The following is a 23497-nucleotide window of genomic DNA, read 5'->3' as shown; positions in this document are numbered from 1 at the left end:
CCTAGTTAATTTTCCTAATGCACCAAGATTTGTTGTAAATTTGGGACTCTATTCTAGCTTTCTGAGTTCCAAAACTCATTGTTTTTATGTTCTTCCATGCTACCGCCCCTAATTAAAACTGAGCTTCAAATTTAAAATATCCTAATGTCTTAGAGGAGAGGTCAATGAACTTTGGCCTGTGGGCCAAACATGCCCACTACCTGATTTTGTAAATAAAGTTTTATAGAAACACAGCTATGCTGACTTGATTAAATGTTGCCTGTAGCTGCTTTTGTGTTACAGCTACAGAGAAGTGTAGTTGTGGCAGGTACTATAAGGTCCACAAACCTAAAATATTTACTCTCTATTTGGAGAAAAAGTTTGCTGTCCTGTGACTTACAGGCAGCATTTCCTTTCTTTTTTTCCTGACTAACCTTCAGCACAAGTCTTCAGGAGCAGTCGCTTTGAGCAAGAGAGTTGGTGCGGTAATGACTAGACTGACTAGCTGTGCTTACTTTAAATCCGAGAGGTTGTCTGGGGCCAGGAAAAGTGGCCAGGTGAACACAAGAACAGAAGTTATATAATGCAATTAGAAAGTAGTGAAAGATGTATCATAATGCTGAGTAACAGTGCAATAATAATCCTTCCTGCTAGTTTCCCTCAAGTGTTTAACAAGCTTGGGCTTTTCACTCCATGTGATTCCTCCCCTCATGGGGAGGCATCAGAGGCAGAAAGTTGGGATTACAAGCCAATGGCCGCAGAACAAGTCAGGATCAGGTCCTTGACCTGGACTCTCTCGGGTGCCTGGCTTGAGAAAGCTGGACCCCCCACCTAGCCTTGGCAGGTATGCAGTGACATCTTCCTTTACCCCAAAGCCACTGACAACTGCAGACCTGTGGCTCCTCCAAGACAGACTTGCTATTGGTCCTTAGCGTTTCCTAGAATTCCAAGAAATAACTGTTTCCTGCTGTATCCTTGGGACCTTGAACACTGCCGGAGACATAGTGGGCACACAGTAGATAATTGATGAATTAATAGTCAGAAGTATCTTGCAATTAGTCTGTGACTTCTGTCTCTAGTCAGAGTTCAGATTCCTTGGCCTGGCTTTTGTGACCCTGTCTCCTGTTCCTTTCCTCCACCCTCATGCACCGTAACTCATTTACCTATGCGACATTTTCTGTTTCTTAAAGACTTAACTCCTGACCATTTGACCACTCAGGAAGGTTAGGTTTTCTAGGTGGGCCAGACCACAGATGGCTTTGGAGGAGGACTGATGTGATCAAAACGATGCTTATGCAAAAGAACCTGTAGGGGGGAGAGACTGGAGGCTGGGGGCCCAATTAGGAGTCTATTTGAGGTGATAATTGTATGGATCAGGGCAATGAGAATAGAGAGAAAGGGGCAAATTGGAGAGATACAAAAAGAAGTTCAGGAATTCATAAATTAGTGATCTAAGGGATGAACAAAAGAACAAGAATTTTAGGGTTAGTAGATTGTGCTGTCATTGACAAAAATAGATACTTTGAAAAGAAGCAGGGTAAAGGAATGAGAGAAAATGAAAGGTATCTGGGAATAAGATTGGGAATATCCTTGTGATACATTAGTGACTTACATGGACTAGGACGCGTGGCATTGATGTCAATTTCATGGTGAGAGCTAAAGATTTTGACCTAATAAGAATTGGCAAACTGACTCATTAATTCATTCACTCAACAAATACGTATCTTCAGCAAGCACAGTGTGCCTGGCCCAGTTCCAGGCCGTTCAGATTATCAGTGAACAAACCAAAGATCCCTGCTTTTGTAGAGCAGGCATTATAGCAATAGAGACAGGCAATAAATAATGAACATAATAAATAAACAAACTGTTTAGTGTAATAAGGTGTTAAGTGCTATGGAAAAAAGACATGATGAGGCCGGGTAAGGTGGCTGGAGGCTATGATGCCAGGGTGGGGGGCTTTGCAATTTTAAAGTCGATCCCAGACAACACCTAGAGCTTTTTCCTATGATCAGTGGTTTGTTATTCATCTTCTGACTAAGGTGACAGAGATGAGATTGTAGGCCATCGGCTGTGTGATATTTTAATATAAAGATTCTTCTGTATGCCACATCTGGAGGCAATTTGGGAAAAAGGGAAACTTCTCGTGGTTCCCATTTCCTGAATGAGTAGCACCGCGATGAAATTCAGATGAGTTGAGGCTGATAATTTTCAGCAATTTAAATGTCGTTGTCTTTGCTAGAAAGAAGAGCTTTGTTTATAAACAGCTGGGTCAATAGGAAACCTAGCCTCATTATTCACATTCTTCTGATAGGCTCCCGGTCAGAACACAAGGGGTAGAAGGGACGGATACACAGAGGGCGGAAATGTAATCACCTAGCTCTTGGCTTTTGTTCTGTGTGATGACATGGGGGAATGATAAAGAGCTTATTTTCTTCTTTCTTGGAAGACAACGGAGATGACAAACTTTTTGTAAAGACCAAGGATCCGGGCAGTTACCTGGTGACACCTTGGAACGGAGACCCTGTGTGCCTGCATTCTTCCCCTCCTGGGTGACTAACGATGAAAGTCCCTGCTTGGGTCACACACTAAACAGCTCTCAGTTTTCTGTGTTTCTTCAACACGGTCTGGTGTGCTAAAGATCCACTTTAATTTCCTTTGCCCTCCATTGCCAAGCTGCTTATTTAGGGTCCTCAGAGGAAGGGGTATGTTTAAAAAGGAAAGAGGGAGGAAAGACAGGAATGATGTGGTTTGGACTATGTCAGAAGACACAACTGGTACAGGAGAGTGGTATGCATTGTAATTCTAAAAGAGCCTCAGAGAAAAGAAAGTTCTTTCTTTGATGTGGAAATGAGGTAAAAGTGGAAGGAAAAGGTGTGTGTGTAAGCTGGGCTTCCCGCCCCCACGCCCCCCCCCCCCACCGTGTTGCCTTTTCTAAGCCAGTGAAATCCACCAGGTGCGTGGTACAGCAGGACGCATGAAGGACGCCCCTTGTGCAGCAGAACCAGGTTCTCCTCCCTCGGTGCCAACTGAAGCAGCTGCAGCCGCAGCAGCCGGCAGTCCGCTTCCTGGGAAAATTCTGGTAAGAGCCCAGCACCAGTCAGTATATTTGGGTCTGCCAGGTCCATGTTCAGTAGGACAGAAGGGTTTGCGGTTTAAACAGTTTTTAATATAAATCTTTCTCTGCTCACACACAAGCACACACAGACGTGCTCAGGTAGAAATGCCTTCTAGAAATGCCTAAAAACACTTGGGGCTGTTTACACAGTGCCAGTGGACTAAGCTATCCCACAGTGTGGCCTCATTGATGAAATGCTGATTAAGCTATTTGTGCTCCATAATGAACCAATGGGTCATTCTCTGTTTCTTGTCAACTTCAAACAGGCTGGGCAGCCTGAGTTTGTTTTAACTCAACCGACTCCCAAATGCCTTTTGTCTTTATCAGACTTAATTCTTATCTTTTCAGAAATGGGACATTTCTCTCCTTCCCATTTCCTCATGTTTTCCTAAAAGACACAAACTTACAAAAGATGTTTCTGAAAGTGAGAACAGACAGGAAAAGCACCCACTTTTGGTTTGTTTTCAAATGTCTGTCTATAGAATTTTCCCAAGTCAGTCTTTTTGGTGTGCCACGTACAGGGTGTTCCATCTCAATCTACCCTAAAAGGCAACTGAATGAAACAAGCCTGTTGTGAGCATCTGCTTTGTACCTGGTTTTGTTCTGAGGGACTTAGGGGTAAAGTAGGATTTGTCCCTGCCCTTGAGGGGTTTAAAATCCAATTTAACAGGAGAGGCAACCATAGTTAACCCAAGAATTTACTTCTGAGTTTTTGCGGTCACTGACTTCATAGTGTTTCTCTGTATTAATAATTAGAAATATTATTATTCATAGTGTTTCTATGTATAATGGCCAAAAGGGTCCGTTAGTTTTAATCTATGCAACATAGTAGATTTAGTTGTTCATGAAAAATATCTCTCTAACCCAAGTAAAGGGAACACAATCTAGATATTGGGGATGCTTTAACTAATTTTTAAGCTAATTTGGTGTATCTACTTCATTTCCTAATAGTGCTTTTGCTCCCAACCCTATGACTTGGCACAGAAAGCACTCACTTACTCTGAGTCCTGTCACTTGCCCTGAGGAGGTAAAGCTGCATCAGGCAAGAATCCAGCTCTCAAGGAGCTCACTGCTGAACTCAGCAGGTGAGAGGACAAAAGGGAGAAAGTCATAAGAAAAATCAGAACCACAGGACCAGCAAACAGGGGTCTTGTCCTGAGAGGCGAATCACTTCAATGCTTTTTTTTTCAGGGTAACTTCATCACCTACATCCTGATACCCTGAAGGACTGTGAGAGATGCTTTGTGCCCTTCGGATGACAAGTGCATTCTGTAAGGCCCATCAAAAGTTTTGAATAAGTTTAGAAAAAAAAAAATTGGTAATGATGATAAATGCTAGGTAACTAGCACTTACTGAGTGCTTATTGTATGCCCGGCACTAAATTAATGATAGGAATACAGCTTTAATCTATAATTCTGTTTTATATCTGCTGGTCCCCAAATTATCAAAATATTCATTTCTAAATGGGGCCTGTTTGTAATTAGTTAATAATGGTTAAGCTGGGTGATGAGTTCATGGATATTCATTCTACCATTCTCTGCTTTTGTGGTTGGAAATTTTCCATAATAAGAGGCTATGCAAAAAAAGAAGGGGGCTAAGTAAACTTTGTTAACGTAAATAATCCCTCAGATAAAAGATGAAAGAGAAGAAAGAAGTTAGTGTCTTCTAGTATTTACTATGTGACATACCCTCCACATTCACTAGGACTTTTCCAAGGAGTTGAGCCATAGCCAAAGCTTTTGCACTGCCCAACACACCCATCGCTCTACTGGTCCATCTGGTTTCTAAGGGCAGGATCCTTGCATTTCATCTTGGCAGCCTGCTGTGGCAATGGGGGAAACCACAGCGCTACTCCTCGAAAGTCTCTCAGATCTACTTATAGTTCAAAACCCAATAAAGTATTCAGAGAACAATACACCATGTATGCCTTAGGAAAAACTTCAAAGCAATGCACGAGAACTGTCAAAGCAATGTCTAATGATCATTCTTGTCTTACAGGAGTGTTCTTAAACATCCATTCTGTGTGGGTGTGCACATGCATGTATAACATTTGGGACTTCGGATAATCAACATTTATTTCCAGATATTTCACAACCTCTTTCTAATAAGTTTAAGCCCCGTTTTACAAATGAGAAAAACGAGGCTGAAACGAGTCAGAGCTGGCAACACTGGTCAGTATTGACAGAGAGCACTGCGGGGCGGGGGAGTGTGGTGCAGCTGGGGTTCGGATTTGGACCCCAAACATATGCCCTCTCTCCACAGCAAAAACTGCCATGTTAGAACTGGCTTCTTTCTCTTGCGGAAACAGCTTCTATTACAAGCAAGAGCAAATCAACCAAATTGCTCCACAGAGCTTGGGGCAGGGGAGGGTGGGGCCGCAGGGAAGAGTTGGGTGTAACAGAATGGCAGCATTTCTTAAGGCAAAACTCCCTGGACTCTTTAATTCAGTCTGCACGGACCAAACTGGACAAGAAGCGAATTGTCCCATCTGTTGACAGAACCATCCTCCCTGACTTCAAAGAATTCCCGCTTCGGAGGGAGAGTCCCCTGGGGTGCAGAGGGAGATGGAAAGGGAGGCCCTGGCCCTCCTATCAGCCACACACAGCCACCGCCCGTCATCCAAACTGACTCGTCTTTGAATCCGAGGCTCTTCACCACCCAACCCCCAGCCTTCCGCCTCGCCCAAACATACCCAAGGCTCAGTTCCTGTTTGAAGTGGATGTGCTACTCTTCACACGGCCTGCTGCGGAGGCTGCGGGATTAGAGGAAGGCTCCCCGTGGAGCCAGGCCACCTAAGCTTCAACCAGCAGCGCGCTTTTTCAGGCACTCTCGGGGTGATAATGGCATTGGGGCTTTTCCTCAGGGATCCCTACTCCCCCACCCCGGGCCCGGGATCTTAATTAAAGTAGCTTTGTGGGTCTTGGGGGCAAACACGGGCACAGAGCTCCATGTGAGAGCTTATTTTGAGTTGTGGTTCTGTTTCTAGGCCCTCAGAAAGACCAGGTTCATAGGAGCAAAGGGAATGGAAGAACTGAATCAACTGTGTACATCCTAAAGCAAAAGCTTCTGCTTTCATGTTAGTGACCATGTCAAAAACATCACCTGGGTCATTTCCCGTTGTTGGTGTAGAAATGATCAATAAACCATATTGGAAATGGCGCATAGTATCATGGGTTGGAGTGGTGCTTTCTCTTTTTCTTTTCTGAGAATATTCTGGGGGAAAAGGTCATAAATAGATCTGTAAGGTAATTAGTTGTCTGTAAGTTTAATTATATACACTAGTGACTACCTCTCAATGAATGATATTTAGATAACTGAATTATTTTGCTATAGGGCAGGTATCTCCTTATGGATATTTCAAATGTAGCTTTAAGGAGGGGAAATATTTTTTTGAAAGACAATAACAAGTAAAATATAAGATACCATTCCCTGTAAAAAACCTTAAATTTTATAAAGGTCAGTGATTTTTTGTGTGCGATTTCACTTGATTATGACTTTTTTGGCTATAATCATAGAGTATATATGCTTTAAAAATATTATTTTGCAAAATGTGGTAGTTTTTGAATTTGGAATTACATATATTTGGATATACATATATATCACACATATATGTATGTAATATTCAGTTTGTACCAGTTTAGCTCCTAGACCCTAAACTCAATGAAGGTAGTGATTGTGTCTGATTTGTTCACCATTGTACCCCCAGGGCCTAACATGTATTGGATAGATACTCAAATATTTGCTGAATAAATGATTAGTCAAAGTAATGCAATGTAATGATGATGGAATAGGTTTGTTTTTATCTTATAAGAAGGTCTGCTTTTAAAATCTTTTCTTATTAAAAGACTCAGGTTATAAATTTAGATTGTGTTATTTTAAGAAAGCAGCCCTGACTGGTGTGGTTCAGTGGGTTGGGCGTCATCCCGCAAAGTGAAAGGTCGCCTGTTGGAGTCTCAATTCTCGGTCAGGGCTCATGCCCAGGTTGCAGGCCAGGTCCCTGGTCAGGGGTGTGCGTGAGGCACCCAATCAGTGTTTCTCTCCCTTTTTTTCTCCCTCCATTCCGTGCTCTTTCTCTCTCTCTCTCTCTCTCTCTCTCTCTTTCTCTCTCTAAAAGAAATCACTGATGTTTCTACAAAGAAATATGATTGAACATGTTCTCTGGATTATCAAATCAGAAGTGCGTTTGCCAGTTCATGAGACTGAGACTTTCAAATAAGTGCAGACCAGTAGCGGCAAAATGTTTAAAGGGGCCACTTGCCTTGGAAACACTTTCGATTTTGTCTGGGGATGAAGTAGTATTAATTGTTTCTTGGTGTTGGTACCAGGGCATATAGTTTTAGGGTATTTGCACAAGAGGTGTGCTGCGCCTTCCTCTGTAAAGCTGACCAGCTGAAATGGCAGAGCTGAGTGACGGAAGTCCGAGGTTGGTGGGGACCTCAGAAATTAAGGCCATGAAGAATGCAAGTCACTCCCATGCAGGTCGAGTGCTTGGAGCTAACTCATGGTGTGCAAGGAAGCCCGAGCTTCCTGAAGAACTCACCCCCAAACTTCATGGAACCACCTCATGCTTCTTCAGCAGAAACCTGGTGACAGGAGACCTCTTTAACAATGTTAAAACAGCTAAAAGATAGCCTTTCCTTCCAGGAATAAGGATACGCTTGGTTGTGCAGGCGTCAGTGAGGGTGGAAGGAGCTGCTTCATACATAGCCTTGCAAACAAGCCCAGCATTGTCAGAAGTTTGCTGTTTCTGCTGCCATTCCCTTACTCCCCTCTGCCCTCAAAAGATTTTTAAGTGGTCAGGGCCATGATGTTGCCCAGTCTTGTTACCAACTTTCCTTTTTCTTGATCTTTTGTTTCAATGTCTGCTTTCTTTCCCCTATGTGTGCTCACTGAAGCTGGATTGTGGGGTCAAGCTATAATTAGTTTATATATGATGTTTAATTCACTGTGGCTCTTCTGGCATTAGATTCAAATGGGCTTTGATGTCTGGCTGGTGCTTTGATCCCGGACCCTCAAATGGTGGTCATCACCCCAACTCAAAGGATTGTCCTTTATTTTTTTCCCTCCTATTTGGAGACAGCTTTTCCCAATTACATCATTTGTGTTTGTTTGGCCATAAAAGCTGCAAGGCATCATTTTGTTGCTTTGCTCTATAGCGGAACGTGCAATTGATGCTCCTTACTTTGCTTGGCTGCAATAGAATGTTCACTGCTAGATAAGGCATTTGAAGAATGATACTTAGACTTTGGTAGGGATACCGCTGGGAGTTGTTCTGCCCAAAGGCAGAGTCAGACTGTATGATCTGAGGGACCTTTCCTGGCTCTGCCCAGGAAATACCTTTAAGCATTAAGCTACACAACTGTGATGTGTTCGGTCAGGACTTCTTCATGCTGACAACTTATCTCACGCTCCAGATCAGTGTGTGTGGGGGGAGCGGGGGAGAGCAGCCCAGATCCACCCTAGTTTTAATGCCACACTTTCTGAGTGTGGATTACCAGTTTTTCTGAAAACGGGGTGGGGGCCACTGTAGACGGCGTGGATGGGGTAGGGTGGGGCAGGGGAAAGCAAAAGAATGAACAAGGGCTGAAAAATTCTAGAAAGGAGATGACAAAGTTGCATTAGTAGAGGAAGAAGCACCAGCATCTGCTTTAAAAAGAAGCAGAAAGGAAAATCCAAACAGTAGAGGAAAGTGAGACCCTGTTGGCAACGGAAGGAAGCAGTGAGCAGTGAGTAGGTGCTTACCTTCAGCTGCTTCCCGGATACCTGCAACTAAAACATAGAATCAGAGGAAAGAAAAGCCATAGATCTAGACTGGAGAGGAGAAAATTTGGCTGTTGGGTTAAGAAGAGAACAGGGGCAACCCAACCAGTCACACTTAATCTGACGACATTGGGAGTTTTCCTGGAAAAACAATTAGAGCATTGAGCTCCTTGCTTCTGCTTCATTTGACAGCCTGAGTTTGTTTTAATTGGCGTGTGAATGAACAGCATTATTTATTAATGTGTAATGGATACTGTGGAAAGCATAACCTTTTTTCCTATTTGTGACCATTTTATTGGCAGCACCATTTGAATGCATTAATTTTAATATTTAAACTTGTTGGGAACACTTTTTCATGGAGATGTACAAGCTGTTACGGCAAATGGTTTGCTTTGGACTAATGAGCCAACTCCAAAGTGGCATTTGGTGAGGAGAGGGGTGGGACGGTGGGTGGATTTGAAGAAATAGCCACTTGTCTGTCTGCTTTAACAAGATTTATTCGTAGTGTGTAAAAACATGTTTCAGCTTTCCCCCCTCTCAACTATATAAATATAGTTGTCAGTGTGTAACACAGCACAGGCCACAATAATAGACTCCACCCAGCCAGAAGGAATCTAATTCAGAGCTAGAAAGCAAGGAGCTTGCCTAGAAATGAATAGAATGAGACAATGACTGACAGAGGACATGGGTGAGTGGCCTTTGGCTGACAGGGTCAGTCATTATCTCCTGGTGCCTTGCTAAAATTTAGGAGGAAAAGTTAGTTCCTTTATTATCAAGTACAGTGTTTGGTGCACAGTAGGCATAAAGCGTAGGTGACCTGAATAAAACTGATTTTGTTTTAAAAGCTGCTGAACACTTGAACATAATTCCATTCTTAGTTCTGACATAATATTGTGTTAATCATGAATTGTGGATGCAGTTATAGTTCCTCTTATGCCTATGAGGGGTAGCAATAGGGAGGTCGATGGGAGGGCAAGGGAGCTCTTGGTTTTGTTTTGTTGTTTGTTTGTTTGCTTTTTTTTTTGTATATGTCACCTTGATTCTATTTGTCTGAGGGATTAAATGGGTACTATTAAGTAAGAAAGCATGTTAATTAAAAAAAAATTGTATCACCACCTACATTTTTAAGTCCCTCTCTAGTGATCATCAGTTGAATGCTTGCAAGGCATCGTCTTGAGAATAGTAATACTAAGAGAGTTTCAACAGTCCTTGCCTCCAGGGAACTTTTATCATTCAATTGGAACAAAGAGATACACATAAACACCTATGTGTGTAGGTATATCTGTACATGCCCAGAAAAATAACCACAAAAATAACATTTGGTGTGAATCAGATATTCATGCAATTAGTTGACAAGTTCAGGGGAGGGATGTGAACTGATCTTGGAGGGAAGGTTAGACCACACAGAGGGGATAAATGGAACATTCTTAGAAGGGCAAAGCAGCGTAAGAATCTGAAGTAATGATAGAGGATGCACTCCTTCACACTCTTTGCCTGAACTTCAGCAGATTGTGACTTGCTCAATTCAATTTTTTAGGCTCTTGGATGTACTGCTTTTAAAAATAGATATTGTACTTTTCCACCGACAAGTAACATTTCCAGACCTCTATTCCATTGAAGTTCCCTGTGACCAGTGTCCCAAGCAGAGATGACCATACTGCAGGAAGAAAGTCTGAAGAACTTCTGGAGGGGGAAAACAAAAGCTCGAACTCACGGGACCCTTACTATCTCTGTGTCTGCCACATTGTAAACGCCCTCCCACCCCATGTATATTGTACTACACTATATTTTTATTATAGTTCTTCCAACAGGCAGATTCTGTTAGTAGCTCATTATACCGTCAGGGAAACAGAGGCACAAAGAGGTGAAATAACTTGCCCGCCCAGCTAGTCTTGGCTGGAAAAGGGATTCAGATTGAGGCAGTCTGGTTTCGCAGTCTGAGCTCTCGTTGAGTGCAGACTAAATAACGATATAAAACTTACACAGAAACCAAAGCGTGCACACGTGCGCGCCCACCACACGGAAACTCCGAGCTTGCGAAAGAATGGATGCAACGCTGACTGTACAGCGATATCTTCCTGCCTAATTTTAAATGCCTTCCGTGAGAAAACCCAACAGCAACAAACCTAAGAGGTGAACAGTTTCAGAAGGTTGTATTGTGCATTATAGTCCTTGCCTTTACGAACTGTATCAAAAAACCAAACCTACAGAAGTTGTCACTGAATGCACTCGCAGAACCTAGCTTGGTAAGGTGAAGGAAAGCCACAGCAATCTCGGTGGATGTGTGCGGAAAGGGTTAAGATGGTGTGCAGCAACTCGGTCGAGTTTCAAAAAGTTCTCTGGGGAGCCCGACCGCGGCGTCCCTCCGCGGACCCTGCTGCGAGGCCGGCTGTAACAGGATGCTGGAGCTCGAGGTGCTCGCTCCCTGCTTTGTGCGGTGGGAAAGAACCAATAAGCAGCGAGGCAAAAATTGGGTGCAGTAAACTCGAAAAGGGGGCGAGGAGGCCCGCGGGAAGAGCGGGGGAGGAGAGAGGGAGGAGCGGGGAGGGCCGAGCGGGGAGGAGGCCGGCGCTGTGCGCGCGCGGCGCCCCCTGACAGTCTAGGGGGAAGTCGGGGGGAGCGGGCCTCGGAGCCGAGGGGCCGGCGCGGGGAGGCGGGCGCCAGGCGGGGGTTTGCCCGGCCGCCGCGCGTGACGTAGCGCCGGGCAGGGCGTTATCAGCTGCGGGGCCACATCGAGCGACGCGCGGCGCAGCGGACGGCGCCGCTCGGGCCCGGACGGCTGCAGCCCGCGGGTACCGAGCGATCCCGGCCGACGCCCCCGCCGCTGTGTCCCGCCGCCGGGCAGCATGAGCTCGCGGTTGCAGCTCTAAGCGCCCCGCTCCTCCGCCCGGACGGCCCGGCTGAGGTGACGGGTGCTCGTTGCAGGGCTGGGGGCCATGAAGCCGAGTTCGGCCGGGACGGCGAAGGACCTGGAGCCGCAGGCACCGGCCCGGGGCGAGCAGCGCTCGGCGGAACCCGAGGGGCGCTGGCGGGAGAAGGGCGAGGCGGACACGGAGCGACAGCGCACCCGAGAGCGGCAAGAGGCCACGCTGGCCGGGTTGGCGGAGCTGGAGTACCTGCGCCAGCGCCAGGAGCTACTGGTCCGTGGCGCCCTGCGCGGCGCTGGGGGCGCGGGCGCTGCCGCGCCCCGTGCCGGGGAGCTGCCGGGGGAGGCGGCGCAACGCAGCCGCCTGGAGGAGAAGTTCTTGGAGGAGAACATTTTGCTGCTGCGGAAACAATTGGTAGGTCGTGTCTGGAGGCAGACGGGTGGGGGTCGGGCAGGTGACCTGGAGTGGACGCCAGGGTGTCTCCGGCTGGGGAGATTTCGAGGTTTCCGGGACCCCCGTCCTCCTTGACCCCGGTCCCTGTGTGTGCCCGCTTTGTGTCAGGTGAGGGGCGGGTGGCTGCCCTCCCTTTGGGATTCTTGAAGGGGGCCTGGTTTTAACCCTTAATCTCTCTAGTTAGACGAATGAATGCATGCCCTCTACCCGAAGGTTTGCAAACCCCTCATTTAAAATGCCATTTCATTTGGAGGTCTCTTTAGTTTCATGTCCTCCCGCTGAGAGGGGACAAAAGCCGAGGAGGGGGCCTGTGGCGTGGTTAACTGTCCAATGCTGAATTTTACGATTGCCCGGAATCGCACGTAGGAGCCCTGCCCCTCCCTGGGCTCTCCCCAGCGTGCCAGCTTTGGCTTGGGCTGCTGCTTAATTTCAAATAGAAGCCCTTTGTACAAGGCAGCTAAAACAGACGCAACTGATGGAAATTTGCCTGGAGAAAGTGCCCCCTCCTCTCATATTTTATACGTACTCCTAGCCGTGCCTGGTGGTGGAGGTGGGAGAAGAGAGAAGCTGCTCTCGGGGAGCATTTATGTCACTGGATTTCTGCCTGCGCCTCTGTCAGTCTATGTCATCTTATTAATGGGGAAGGAAAAGAACTTCGGCGCTTAATGTATCGGTGAACAGCTTTTGACCTCCGCCTGAGAATGATGGCGGCAGCTTTGTTTCGGTGACCTCAAAAATGTAGTTTTGAAAGCAATGGCAGCAGGAAAACAAAAACAAAAACAACCCCTTATCAGACCATGTGATACTATCTGGAACTAGACACAAGCTTAGATAATGTCCCTCCTACAATAAGGAATGTCGTGATGTCAAGTGTTTTCTTGTATTATCTCTTTTTGGATAATTTCTCTCTTTTGAGCGTCTTGGTAGCTTTATTTTTTCCTGAAGAAACCTGTCCTAACAAACATGCATATGGCGTAAGCCCAAGCTTTTTAAGTCAAAGGACACGCAGGAGTAGTAATTCATGTGCATCTATTTTGTAGGGAGGTATGTACATCATAGTTTGTGTTATACCTCTGTTTTGGCATTTACCGTGTTGCACTGGTCGCAGACCAGGTTTGTATGTAACATTGATTTGGGCCAATTCTTGCCGGCTATGCCTGGTCATTGACATTTTATGCGTTGTCTTGTACAATGGCACCTTTTTGTCTTTATGAATCTCAGGATTGTAAGTGGCACATTCCTGTTGTCCCCTGGAGGGGAGCAAGGCAGCATGTCAGGAGAATTCCAGTCCAGTCAATGTTTGTGGTAGTATTTTCATTTGTAGACTTTGCATTCGTGATTTGAACCAGATGCCTTTTTTTCCCCTCCAGCAATAGGAAGCGCTAGGTGGCGGTGTGAGTTAGCGCTACAGATCTGTCACCTTTGGAAACCCGAGTTGAGTTCAAATCTTGATGGACCTTCCCTTGAGGGTTTTGAATTCTGCCAGCTCACATTTTACTTGGCACTGGCTATTAGTATTAGTTTCTCACTTTCAAAGGCCCTAAGACATTAAACTCCACAAAGCAGCTAATAGAAAACAAAGCTCTGCAGGACATTTGGCCAGCAAATCTCACCTAAGTAAGATTATAGGAAATCTGTTACACTCTGACTTCAAATTAAAGAGTCTACTGTTAAGTACTGTTTTGTAAAAAATTGGCTGCACACAGACGATTTTACAAAATCTCAGTGCATTTTTTGTTATCCTTACCTATAAAAAGTAAGTTTGTATACTTTAGTTGAAACTAAAAGCAAGTCTTGTTTTTATGAAGAAATTTTATATCACTGTAAAATGTGAGAAAGTGGTCTTAAACATAGGACATATGCATAGGAAAATAAAGTTTTTCTTTATTTCAGATCATCCAGTAAAATTTTGGTTTTGGAAGATTTAGTGAACTCTCTAGGTGGTGATTTGAAGACTTAGCGCAGACTTTCTAGTTCTTTGTCACCAAAATGTGTTCATTTTTCCTTTCTCCCTAATCAGAATTGCTTGAGGAGGAGAGATGCTGGTTTGTTGAATCAGTTACAAGAACTTGACAAGCAGATAAGTGACCTGAGACTAGACGTGGAAAAGACATCTGAAGAGCACCTGGAGACAGACAGCCGGCCCAGCTCAGGTGAGTGAGCGCAAGGACAGCATTCCGCACTCAGGAACTCTCCCTTGCCCCCTGTGCTTACCATTCCCAGACCTGCAAATGGCCATGGAGTTTGTTTCCAGTGCAGACAGAATAAAAAAGCAGTCATTCAGCTGCAGGAGAAGGAACTAAAACCAGAGTACCAAATTTTTAATAATGAGATTGATCTGACTGGAGTCCCCTGAGTTTAAAAATAAAAGCGTCTATTCAAATTTCTGGAAGAGCGGTCCTCCTTTGAAACTTGAGAAAGTCAGAACTGGGCTAGAAAATTAGTCACACTTCAACTTCCTGAGACTACTTCAAAGTTTTTTTTTTTCTTTTAAACCATTTGGCTCTTTAAATAGATTTGTTTTCTCTTCAAGTTTTTCTTTTTGAAACGTTCATGGTAACGTTGAGGCTTTGATACACCTAAGTCTCTTTCCTTGCACATCTTTAAAGGTTGGGTCAAGGAAGAAGGTCAATTTGACCTGAAGAGTAACTTTGAAATGTACCTATAGTTATGGGCTCTTTGCTTTTTCTAAGGATTGCTTGAAATAAAACCATAAAATCAAGACACTAAGTCCCTAGAGCCAAAATTGCTCCTTCCCCAAAGGTTTCCGTTTCCTACCTTTTCTCAATGACTATCCCTTTTCCTTTTAAGCACAAAGTGTATTATTGTATGACATGATCTTAATTCAAAATGGTGTTTTTGTTTGTAGGGTTTTATGAGCTCAGTGATGGGGCTTCAGGATCCCTTTCCAATTCCTCTAACTCAGTCTTCAGTGAGTGTTTATCCAGTTGTCATTCCAGCACGTGCTTTTGCAGCCCCTTGGAGGCAACCTTGACTATCTCAGATAGTTGCCCCAAATCTGCAGGTAAGCCTTTTTAGAATTAATACACATTAATTTTTTTTATTGATTTTTTTTTTTTTAAGAGAGAGAGGATTGGGGGAGAGAGAAACATCATTCCATTTATCTTGCATTCATTGGTTACTTCCTGTATGTGCCTTGGCCAGAGACTGAACCTATAACCTTGGTGCATTGGGATGATGCTCTAACCAATGGAGCTACCCAGCCAGGGCCTAGAATTAATATACATTTTTTTAATTTGAAGGGGTTAAAGATTCCTTAAAGGTTACATAGCTTCAACACCTTTTACTGATGAAAATGAAAAACAAAAGCTCTGAGAATGTCATAAACTTGCTGCATTTAGTACTACAGTTGCATCTAGAACCAAGACGACTATTGTTCTAGTCCTCTTTGGGTGCCATTTGGCTTTATATTCAGCTTATCTTTAGAAACCCTCTCTCAATATTATAGGTCTTAAGCTCTGTTACTGAGCCTTTGCTTAACAGGCTTTGTTAGGCTTTGACTTGTTTGCATTTTCTTTTGAAAACCACTTGGGATCTGTTTTCTTCTTTCTTTAATCATACAAAGCTAAATCTTATATTAAGTTAAATGTATCTGTCAGCTTGATGAAGCGCTGCTTGGCACCTCAGGGAACAGTGGCCCTTCCATGTTCTCCAGAATGCTCTGTATGATGGCAGCTCTCCTTTTAGCAGGTGAGCTGGATGAGATCCCCTTAGGCCATGTGCCATTGTTCCTCATTTTGGGCCATCCTTGCCATCACCTCCTGAGAGAATCATGCTATTGTTGGTACTGGAAGAGTTTCTGCATTTCCACTATGCATCATACACTGTACTGGAGGGTCTGCATACATATATCTCCTTTGAATCCTCCCAACAGTTCTGCAGGGTGCAGGCGTTGTTAGCTCCATTTTTTTGTATCAGAAAGTGGGACCTAGCGAGGTTAGGTTCCGTAAGTTGTTTAAGGCTAAATAACTATTGAATGGCAAAGGTAGGATTCAAGCTCAGGACAAACTGCCAAGTCTATGGTTTTCCATCACACAACACCAAGGGACTTTGGAAGTTGTGTTCAACCTTTCCGTTGAAAAGAGGAGAAATTTGGTTTTCATACTCTGTCAGAGGCTCCACATCTGCTGAAAGGCAGAGGTGTTCCTGAAACTCAGGACTCCGTCCTTAGCTCTGCCTCATTTGATTCCTCAAAAGAGCTGAGAAAGTACCGACATTAAAAGAGCTGTAGGTGCTGTCACATGTCACTGCACTCTTGGTTTGACTGTGTTCTCCATGTGGGTATAAGGCTGAATTTTAAAGTCCAGGTAATGAAAACATAACACCAGACAACTGAGGCTGCTCATTGGCTGATGTCTTTGTATTTGTAGAGCATACCTTGTCAGCAGCAATCATTTGGGGAAGCACAGATCCCTGTACCTAGAGTGTCTGGGCCTCACATTTCTTGGTAATTGCTCCCCTTCACTCTGCAGATCTGGTTTCAGAGGGAAACTTTAAAACCCATTAAAGGCACTTTGGTCTAGGTTTTCCTTGAAGACAGACCCCTCTTCCAAATGCCACATCTTCACATAATTGGACAGTTGGGCTGGGCCTTGGGGGCTGGGATGTCTGTCTTATTCCTTAACTCTAAGTAGGGAAAAGGAACGGAATGGTAAAGTGTGAGTTAAAGTGGCTTTAAGCAAGGCAGATAGGCCTCAGGGTATAGTAGAGGAGGAGGGATGGGCAAGGATATTAGCAAGAGAGGGTTCTCTTTACAATAAGCTATTTATTGGGAGTGAGGTAGAGGGGTGAGAACATGGCACTTTTATTTTATAATGATCGTTTCTTTACAAATGAATCACATTATTTATGGGTATAGACTATAAATTCCCTGAGACTGCTAATTATCAGTGAAATTCATGGAGCTTTTCCTTAAACAATTAACCTAGAATATAGCACACAGTAGGTTTTCAGTATTGAGTAAATAAATATAATGGAGGACAAATTAGTGATGAAAACTTTGATTTTCGCTAGCTGAAGGTCACTAAAGGGATTCAAAATTTACAGTATTCACTAAGAGATCAAAATCATTTAATTAATATGCAAGAAAACTTGATTTCATTGTATTTTGGCATCTACATTTTTTTTTTCTTAGATGTGGAAAATGTTAGGAGAAAGCCCATAGAGAGAATAGTTTATTGAAAGTATTTTAAAGAGAAACCAGAATAGAACAGTGGGGAAAGTATCCTAGGGAAAGAATGACTAAGAAAATATTTATTTTTCCAGTTGTAAATGCAGTACATATTCTTTTTAAAATTTAGGAAATAGAAAACAAAGAAGAAAGTAAACCACTTATTTTATTAATAAGTGTAGCATACTGAAAGGCTACAATTAGCTAGCATTTGGGTGTGTCTCATCTCAGACTTTTTTCTTTGCATCTATACAGTCTTGATAAAATTATAATCATAGACTGATATAGCATGATTTTTACTACACTTTAAAGTGTTTCCCCATGTTATTCAGTAGTTTGAAAGCATTTTTTTTGGCTGAATATTTTTCTCTCGGAGGCTACATCATATGTTAAAATTTTCTTTGTCAAATATTTTTTCCCTCCTCCAGTATTCTGCACTGTATGTAAAATAGTAGAGTAGCTCATGGAGTATTTGTTGATTCTTTGGCATTCTGTCTCTCTACTCATCAATTTGTCTTCCTAGAAATTGGCCAGAGTCAAGCTGGTGCTGACCAGTTCATTTCTTCAGAGTGTACCTTTAAATGTTTTTCAGATCTCATAGGATGGTTGGACTATACAGAAGGCCACTGTGAAGACCAGGCCTCAGAGGCAGTTTGCTGTTTCCCCTCCACATCACAATTTAATCCCCTTGGTGTCATTGCAGATGTGAATCCCAAGTACCAGTGTGATCTGGTGTCTAAAAACGGGAATGATGTCTATCGCTATCCCAGTCCACTTCATGCGGTGGCCGTGCAGAGCCCAATGTTTCTCCTTTGCTTGACGGGCAGCCCCCTGAGGGAAGAGGAGAGGCTGGGGAACCATGCCAATGACATTTGTGTCGGATCTGAGCTGGATGCTGTCAAGACAGACGCTTCCTTACCATCTCCAAGCAGTTTGTGGTCTGCTCCCCATCCTTCATCCAGTAAGAAAATGGATGGCTACATTCTGAGCTTGGTCCAGAAAAAAACACACCCTGTAAGGACCAACAAACCAAGAACCAGTGTGAACGCTGACCCCACGAAGGGGCTTCTGAGGAATGGGAGCGTTTGTGTCAGAGTGACTGGGGGCGTGTCACAGGGCAGTAGCGGGAACCTTAAGAATTCTAAACCTGTGCCTTTGCCCTCGGGCGGGATCTCCTCTTTGGACAATGGGACATTCTCCCCACTGAAGCAGTGGTCAAAAGAATCAAAGGCAGAACAGCTGGAAAGCAAGAGGTTGCCCCTGCCAGAGGGCGGCTCCCTGGGCGCAGTTCCTGAACTTCAAAGTAAGCATCTGCCCAAAAATACCAAGCCAGCCACGCAGGAACAGGTTCGGTGTCCCACGGCTGTGCCAGGGGAGGCCCCTAAAGAAAGTAGTCAGATCCCAGCTTCCTCTCCAAAAGAGAGCCCCGGGAGAGTCCTTGCCCCACTGCAAGAAAACAAAGTTGTCCAGCCACTGAAAAAGATGTCACAGAAAAACGGCCTGCAAGCGGTCCCTCTAGCTGGGCCCCCGCCTGCCCCCCCTGCACCACTGTCCTCAGCTTTCCCAGTGGAAGAGCGGCCTGCCCTGGATTTCAAAAGCGAGGGCTCTTCTTCTCAAAGCCTGGAGGAAGGGCCTCTGGTGAAGGCGCACTTCGTCCCTGCGCAGCAGCCGGGCGTCCGGCCGCACCGGGCCACCCGGACTGCCGCGGCCCCCAGGGGCTCCGCCCTGAAGCACAGGGCCCAGGCTCTCCACGGCCCGGAGGGTGCTTTGCCCACCGTGAGGGAGAAGACCCGGGTGGCCAATAAGAAGTGTCGGTTCCCCGACGACGTGGATACAAATAAGAAACTCAGGAAGGTCTCGGCCAAGGGAAGGAGGAGTGGAGGCGGCCAGGCCGAGGCGGGTGTCCCCAGCCGGCCACTGGGAGCCGCGCACCGGGCGGGGAGCAGGGCGCATGGCCACGGCCGGGAGGCGGTGGTGGCCAAGCCCAAGCACAAGCGAACCGACTCGCGGCGGTGGAGGTCGGCCGCTGAAATCTCCTACGAAGAAGCCCTACGGCGTGCCCGACGTGCGCGGCGTGAGAACGCAGGCCTGTACCCGGCCGCCGTGGCGCTGCCCTACAGCAGTCCCTACGCGTATGTGGCCAGCGACTCCGAGTACTCGGCCGAGTGTGAGTCCCTCTTCCACTCCACTGTGGTGGACACCAGTGAGGATGAGCAGAGCAACTACACCACCAACTGCTTTGGGGACAGTGAGTCCAGTGTGAGCGAGGGCGAGTTTGCAGGGGAGAGCACCAGCACCAGCGACTCAGAGGAAAGCGGGGGTCTGATTTGGTCCCAGTTCGTCCAGACGCTTCCGATTCAGACGGTCACAGCCCCAGACCTTCACAACAATCCTACCAAAACCTTTGTCAAAATTAAGGCTTCACATAACCTCAAGAAGAAAATCCTCCGCTTTCGGTCTGGCTCTTTGAAGCTGATGACAACTGTTTGAGTCGTATCATGGGTGTAGCGAGTGGTTTTTTTCTAGTGACTGAAGGAAAGGTGGTGTCTTAGTTTTTTTGTGTAATAATTTCATGGGATGCTTTCCTTTTGTTAAGATAAAACCGAAGTAAATTATGTCTCTTCGTTATATATGGACACTAGTGCCTTTCCTGGAAGGTAAAGAATGTTTTGTTAGTTAGAAGTAAATATTGAGGTTTTAATGGTGGTGATAGTGAATGAATTTTTGTGGTATCAGCTGATTAAATTCTGATTTTAAATTTCCTGAGCATCTGTGAAGGCACAGGTTTTGATGCTCAAGTCTTACTGGGATGAGACCTGTTGATCCGAAGGTCAGGTAGGTGGAATTATAGGACATACATTTGCTTCTTGGTTCTTTTGGGCAGTGTCTCCATGAGGGCTTTTCTGTAGGGCATCGCATAGTTGTGTGAAGTAGGTATGAAGGACAATGTTTGTTTTCTGTAGTTTTTTTATGTAGTCTTCATGTCTCAGATATTCCCCCCCATCCTATCTTCTCAGAACTGTTTGGTTTACTGGACTCAGAACTTGAAAACAACTCCCTAAATCCACAGATCTGGTTTCATGGATGGGGAGACTGGTAATACCTTAAGGGATTCACTAAACTTTTGCCACACTTGGTGCCTAGGCCCTGGTTACAGTAACCATTTCTAGGGCCTTTTACCAAACATTTTGATGCTTTCTTCTTCCTTAATTTGCAGCAGATCCAACCATTCCTCCCTTCGGAGGACTTGCCTTTGGGATAAAACTTTGCTCCTTGGGTACAGAGAAGTTTACTCCTAACAAAATAACCTTGGGCATTACTCCAAGCCCACAATTGCTCACTGAGCACTGTGCCACCTAAGCATTGGTCCAAACATGTTAGTGCAATCCAGTCCAGATTGGACCACTGACCCTATCTGAAAGGGCTTAAAACAAGTTTTTGGTAAACAGTATTGTGTAAAATTGCTTTTTTAAATACCAATATATGCATGTTTTGTGCATGAGTAGTATTTGTTTTGATATTCCTGTTGATGTTAAATTTACTGTATGATATAAACAGTATGTGTTTTTATATATCATTGTGTAAATTTAATATAACATTATATGCTGTAATAAACGATTTGTTTTACTGCTGTTAAGTTTGTTATTTGAGTATAAAAACATGTTTACACCTATAAGTCTTATACTGATTTTGTGGGATTTATATTAGGCCTATTCTAGCATTAGAATATCATTTGCAATAATTAAGGCAGGTTTTAAGACCTATTTTCAAATGGATGGTAAGCAGAAGGAAAAGCAAACTACTTCTTTAGAATAATAGTAAGGTAATTCTTTAAAATTTAAGGTAAACTTGATAGATGTTATTTAGGCAAATATATCTCCCCTGAGCTTTTTAGTAGTCGAAAGAATAGCACAACACCTGTAAAGACACCACCTAGATTCAGCAATTGCTAACATTTTGCCATTCTTGCTTTAACTCTGTATTTATAAGCTTAAATTGTATTTCTGGTTTTGTAGGTCAAAGACAGATTTTGGCAAAGACAGATTTTAAGCATGTATTTCCTAAGGACAAGAAGATTCTCTCAAATAACCCCAATATCATGACACACACACCCAAAGAAAATTGAGAATAATTCTTAATAACAAATTTTTAACCTCTTCAAAATTTCCAATTTGTTTCAGGAGTTTTTAATAGTCCCTTCCCCCAATCAGGATTCAATCAACGTATGCATTGTATTTGGTTGTAAATCTTTAGTCTAATCTCGAATGGTCTTGTAATTTTTTTTTAATGACATTGGTTTTTAAAGTCAGGACAGTTGTCTTGTAGAAGGGCCCACATACTGGATTTGGTTTTTCTTATGTTGTCCTAACATCTTCTGGTCTCTCTATTTCCAGTAAATTGTGTAAGGCTTGAATGGATTCAGTTTAACTCTTCTTGGCCAGAAGATTTTTCTAGTGATCTTGTGTACTTATATTGCTTCACATCAAAGAACATAATACCAATTTGCTCTGCTGTTACTGAATTTAAGAGTGATGCCTGGGCTAAGTTGGTAAACAGAGATTTTTCTTCATTATAAAGTTTGTTTTTTTCCTCTTTGCAAATGGTTGGTATTTGAGGGTGTTTATTTGGTGCTGTGTGGATGTCTTGTTCTTCACAAATGATTACATTGCTGATCTTTGCCTGAATCAGTTACTGCCTTGGGAATGCAAAATGGTAGTTTTCTAAGTATCTTCCTTTCTACTTTTATTAGCTGACATTCTACAACAAAGAGCTTTTCATATTACTCCTTTCCTTTTTTTGAATATCAGTGAACTCATGGATTTTTTTGTTCATTTAATCTCTTACAATCATCTAAGTTACTGTTTGTGTGTGTGTGTGTGTGTGTGTGTGCTCAACATGCCTTAAATTTGGCCAGTAGGATACATTTTGTTAAAAAGAAACTATGGAATCTGCTTATTCTTGTAATTTGTATATTTATTATTATATGTACTCAATGAAAAGGAAATTTTCAAATGCTAAATTTCAATGCAACAAAAATCTTTTTAACTCTTCATTTTTTTATTCTGTCCTAGAAGTTTTCTCTTTTCCTATACTTTATAAATCTCTTATCTCCAAGAAGGCTTTTAACTGTAGAACACAGCAAATTTACTTCCTCATTGCTTATAAAGGTTAGACTTATTTTTTTCCAACAAGACATCCATTTCTTAATAACTCACCTTTTTAAGTTTAAGTTTTTACAGATTTTTTTAGAAGAAGGTTGAGAGAAAGAAACATCTATTTGTTGTTACACTTATTTTGCAATGCATCCATTGGTTGCTTCTTGTATGTGCCCGGATCAGAGATCCAACCTACAACTTTGGCGTATGTGGAAAACACTTTTAACTAACAGCTACCCAGCCATGGGCAAGACATCTTTTTAGTAAGACATCTCAGACGATTCAGTTCTTCAAAAGGTGGTAGAGTTGTGCCTTTTAATATTTATATGTTTTTATTTGTAACTTGTCATCCTGCTTTGACTAGAATTTCTTTGATTACTAGATTAAATCTAAGCCAAGTGCAAGCGAGGGATAATCCCACCACCTTTTCTGATGTTGTGATCCAGTCTCTTTGGGGGAAGGCTATGAAGTTTATTGTATAAGGCAACTGTGACCTACAGTTCTTGAATCATTTCCATGTTGTCCTCAGTGAGTACTGTTCTCAGAAGAGGATGCTTTCTGAAAGCCAGGTTTTGAATAATTACATTTTAGGTAATGGAATGCCAGAGAAAGAGAAGTGTGAAAAAGAGGATTTTTTCAAATAACTCTGGATTTGTCCTCTGTTTATTGCTTGACTTCCCTGTAGCTAGCAGTTATACTGCACTTGGGAATTTGGGTTTTGCCCATTATTTTCAGTGACAAACAACTGCTATTGTTGTTACAAACAAAAGAGTTCTTTAAAATATTTTCCATTATTTAAATAAATTACAAATGCTCATTGTTGAAAAAGGAATGTATCTGAACAATATACAGGTGTTTAAACTCTTCCCTTTGTCTTCCTCAAATCCTACCCTTCAATAACTTTGATGTATTTATTTCCATACTCTGTTATATGCACATACAAATATATAACCGTTGCACTTTTTCATCAAAATGA

At 43.5% G+C, this 23497-nt stretch overlaps 1 protein-coding gene across 2 annotated transcripts; it reads left to right on the top strand.

The window, feature by feature from the left end:
- The first annotated feature begins 11671 nt into the window (after nt 1-11671).
- DACT1 (dishevelled binding antagonist of beta catenin 1) lies at nt 11672-21144 on the top strand. 2 transcript variants are annotated; one of them, XM_054567493.1, is made up of 4 exons: nt 11672-12135; nt 14195-14327; nt 15044-15199; nt 18069-21144. In XM_054567493.1, exons 1-4 carry the CDS (start codon nt 11791-11793, stop codon nt 19853-19855), a joined length of 2421 nt encoding a protein of 806 aa, XP_054423468.1. In that variant the 5' UTR covers nt 11672-11790; the 3' UTR covers nt 19856-21144. The 2 variants fall into 2 exon arrangements, with proteins under 2 accessions (XP_054423468.1, XP_054423467.1); XM_054567492.1 differs by having other exon boundaries at nt 17958-21144.
- The last annotated feature ends 2353 nt before the right edge of the window (nt 21145-23497 follow it).

This window comes from Pteronotus mesoamericanus, unplaced genomic scaffold, assembly GCF_021234165.1.
Source record: "Pteronotus mesoamericanus isolate MK-2021 breed Mesoamerican mustached bat unplaced genomic scaffold, CSHL_Meso_final contig_182, whole genome shotgun sequence".
NCBI classification, from domain to species: Eukaryota; Metazoa; Chordata; class Mammalia; order Chiroptera; family Mormoopidae; genus Pteronotus; species Pteronotus mesoamericanus.
This window is presented reverse-complemented; position numbering and strand designations above follow the sequence as displayed.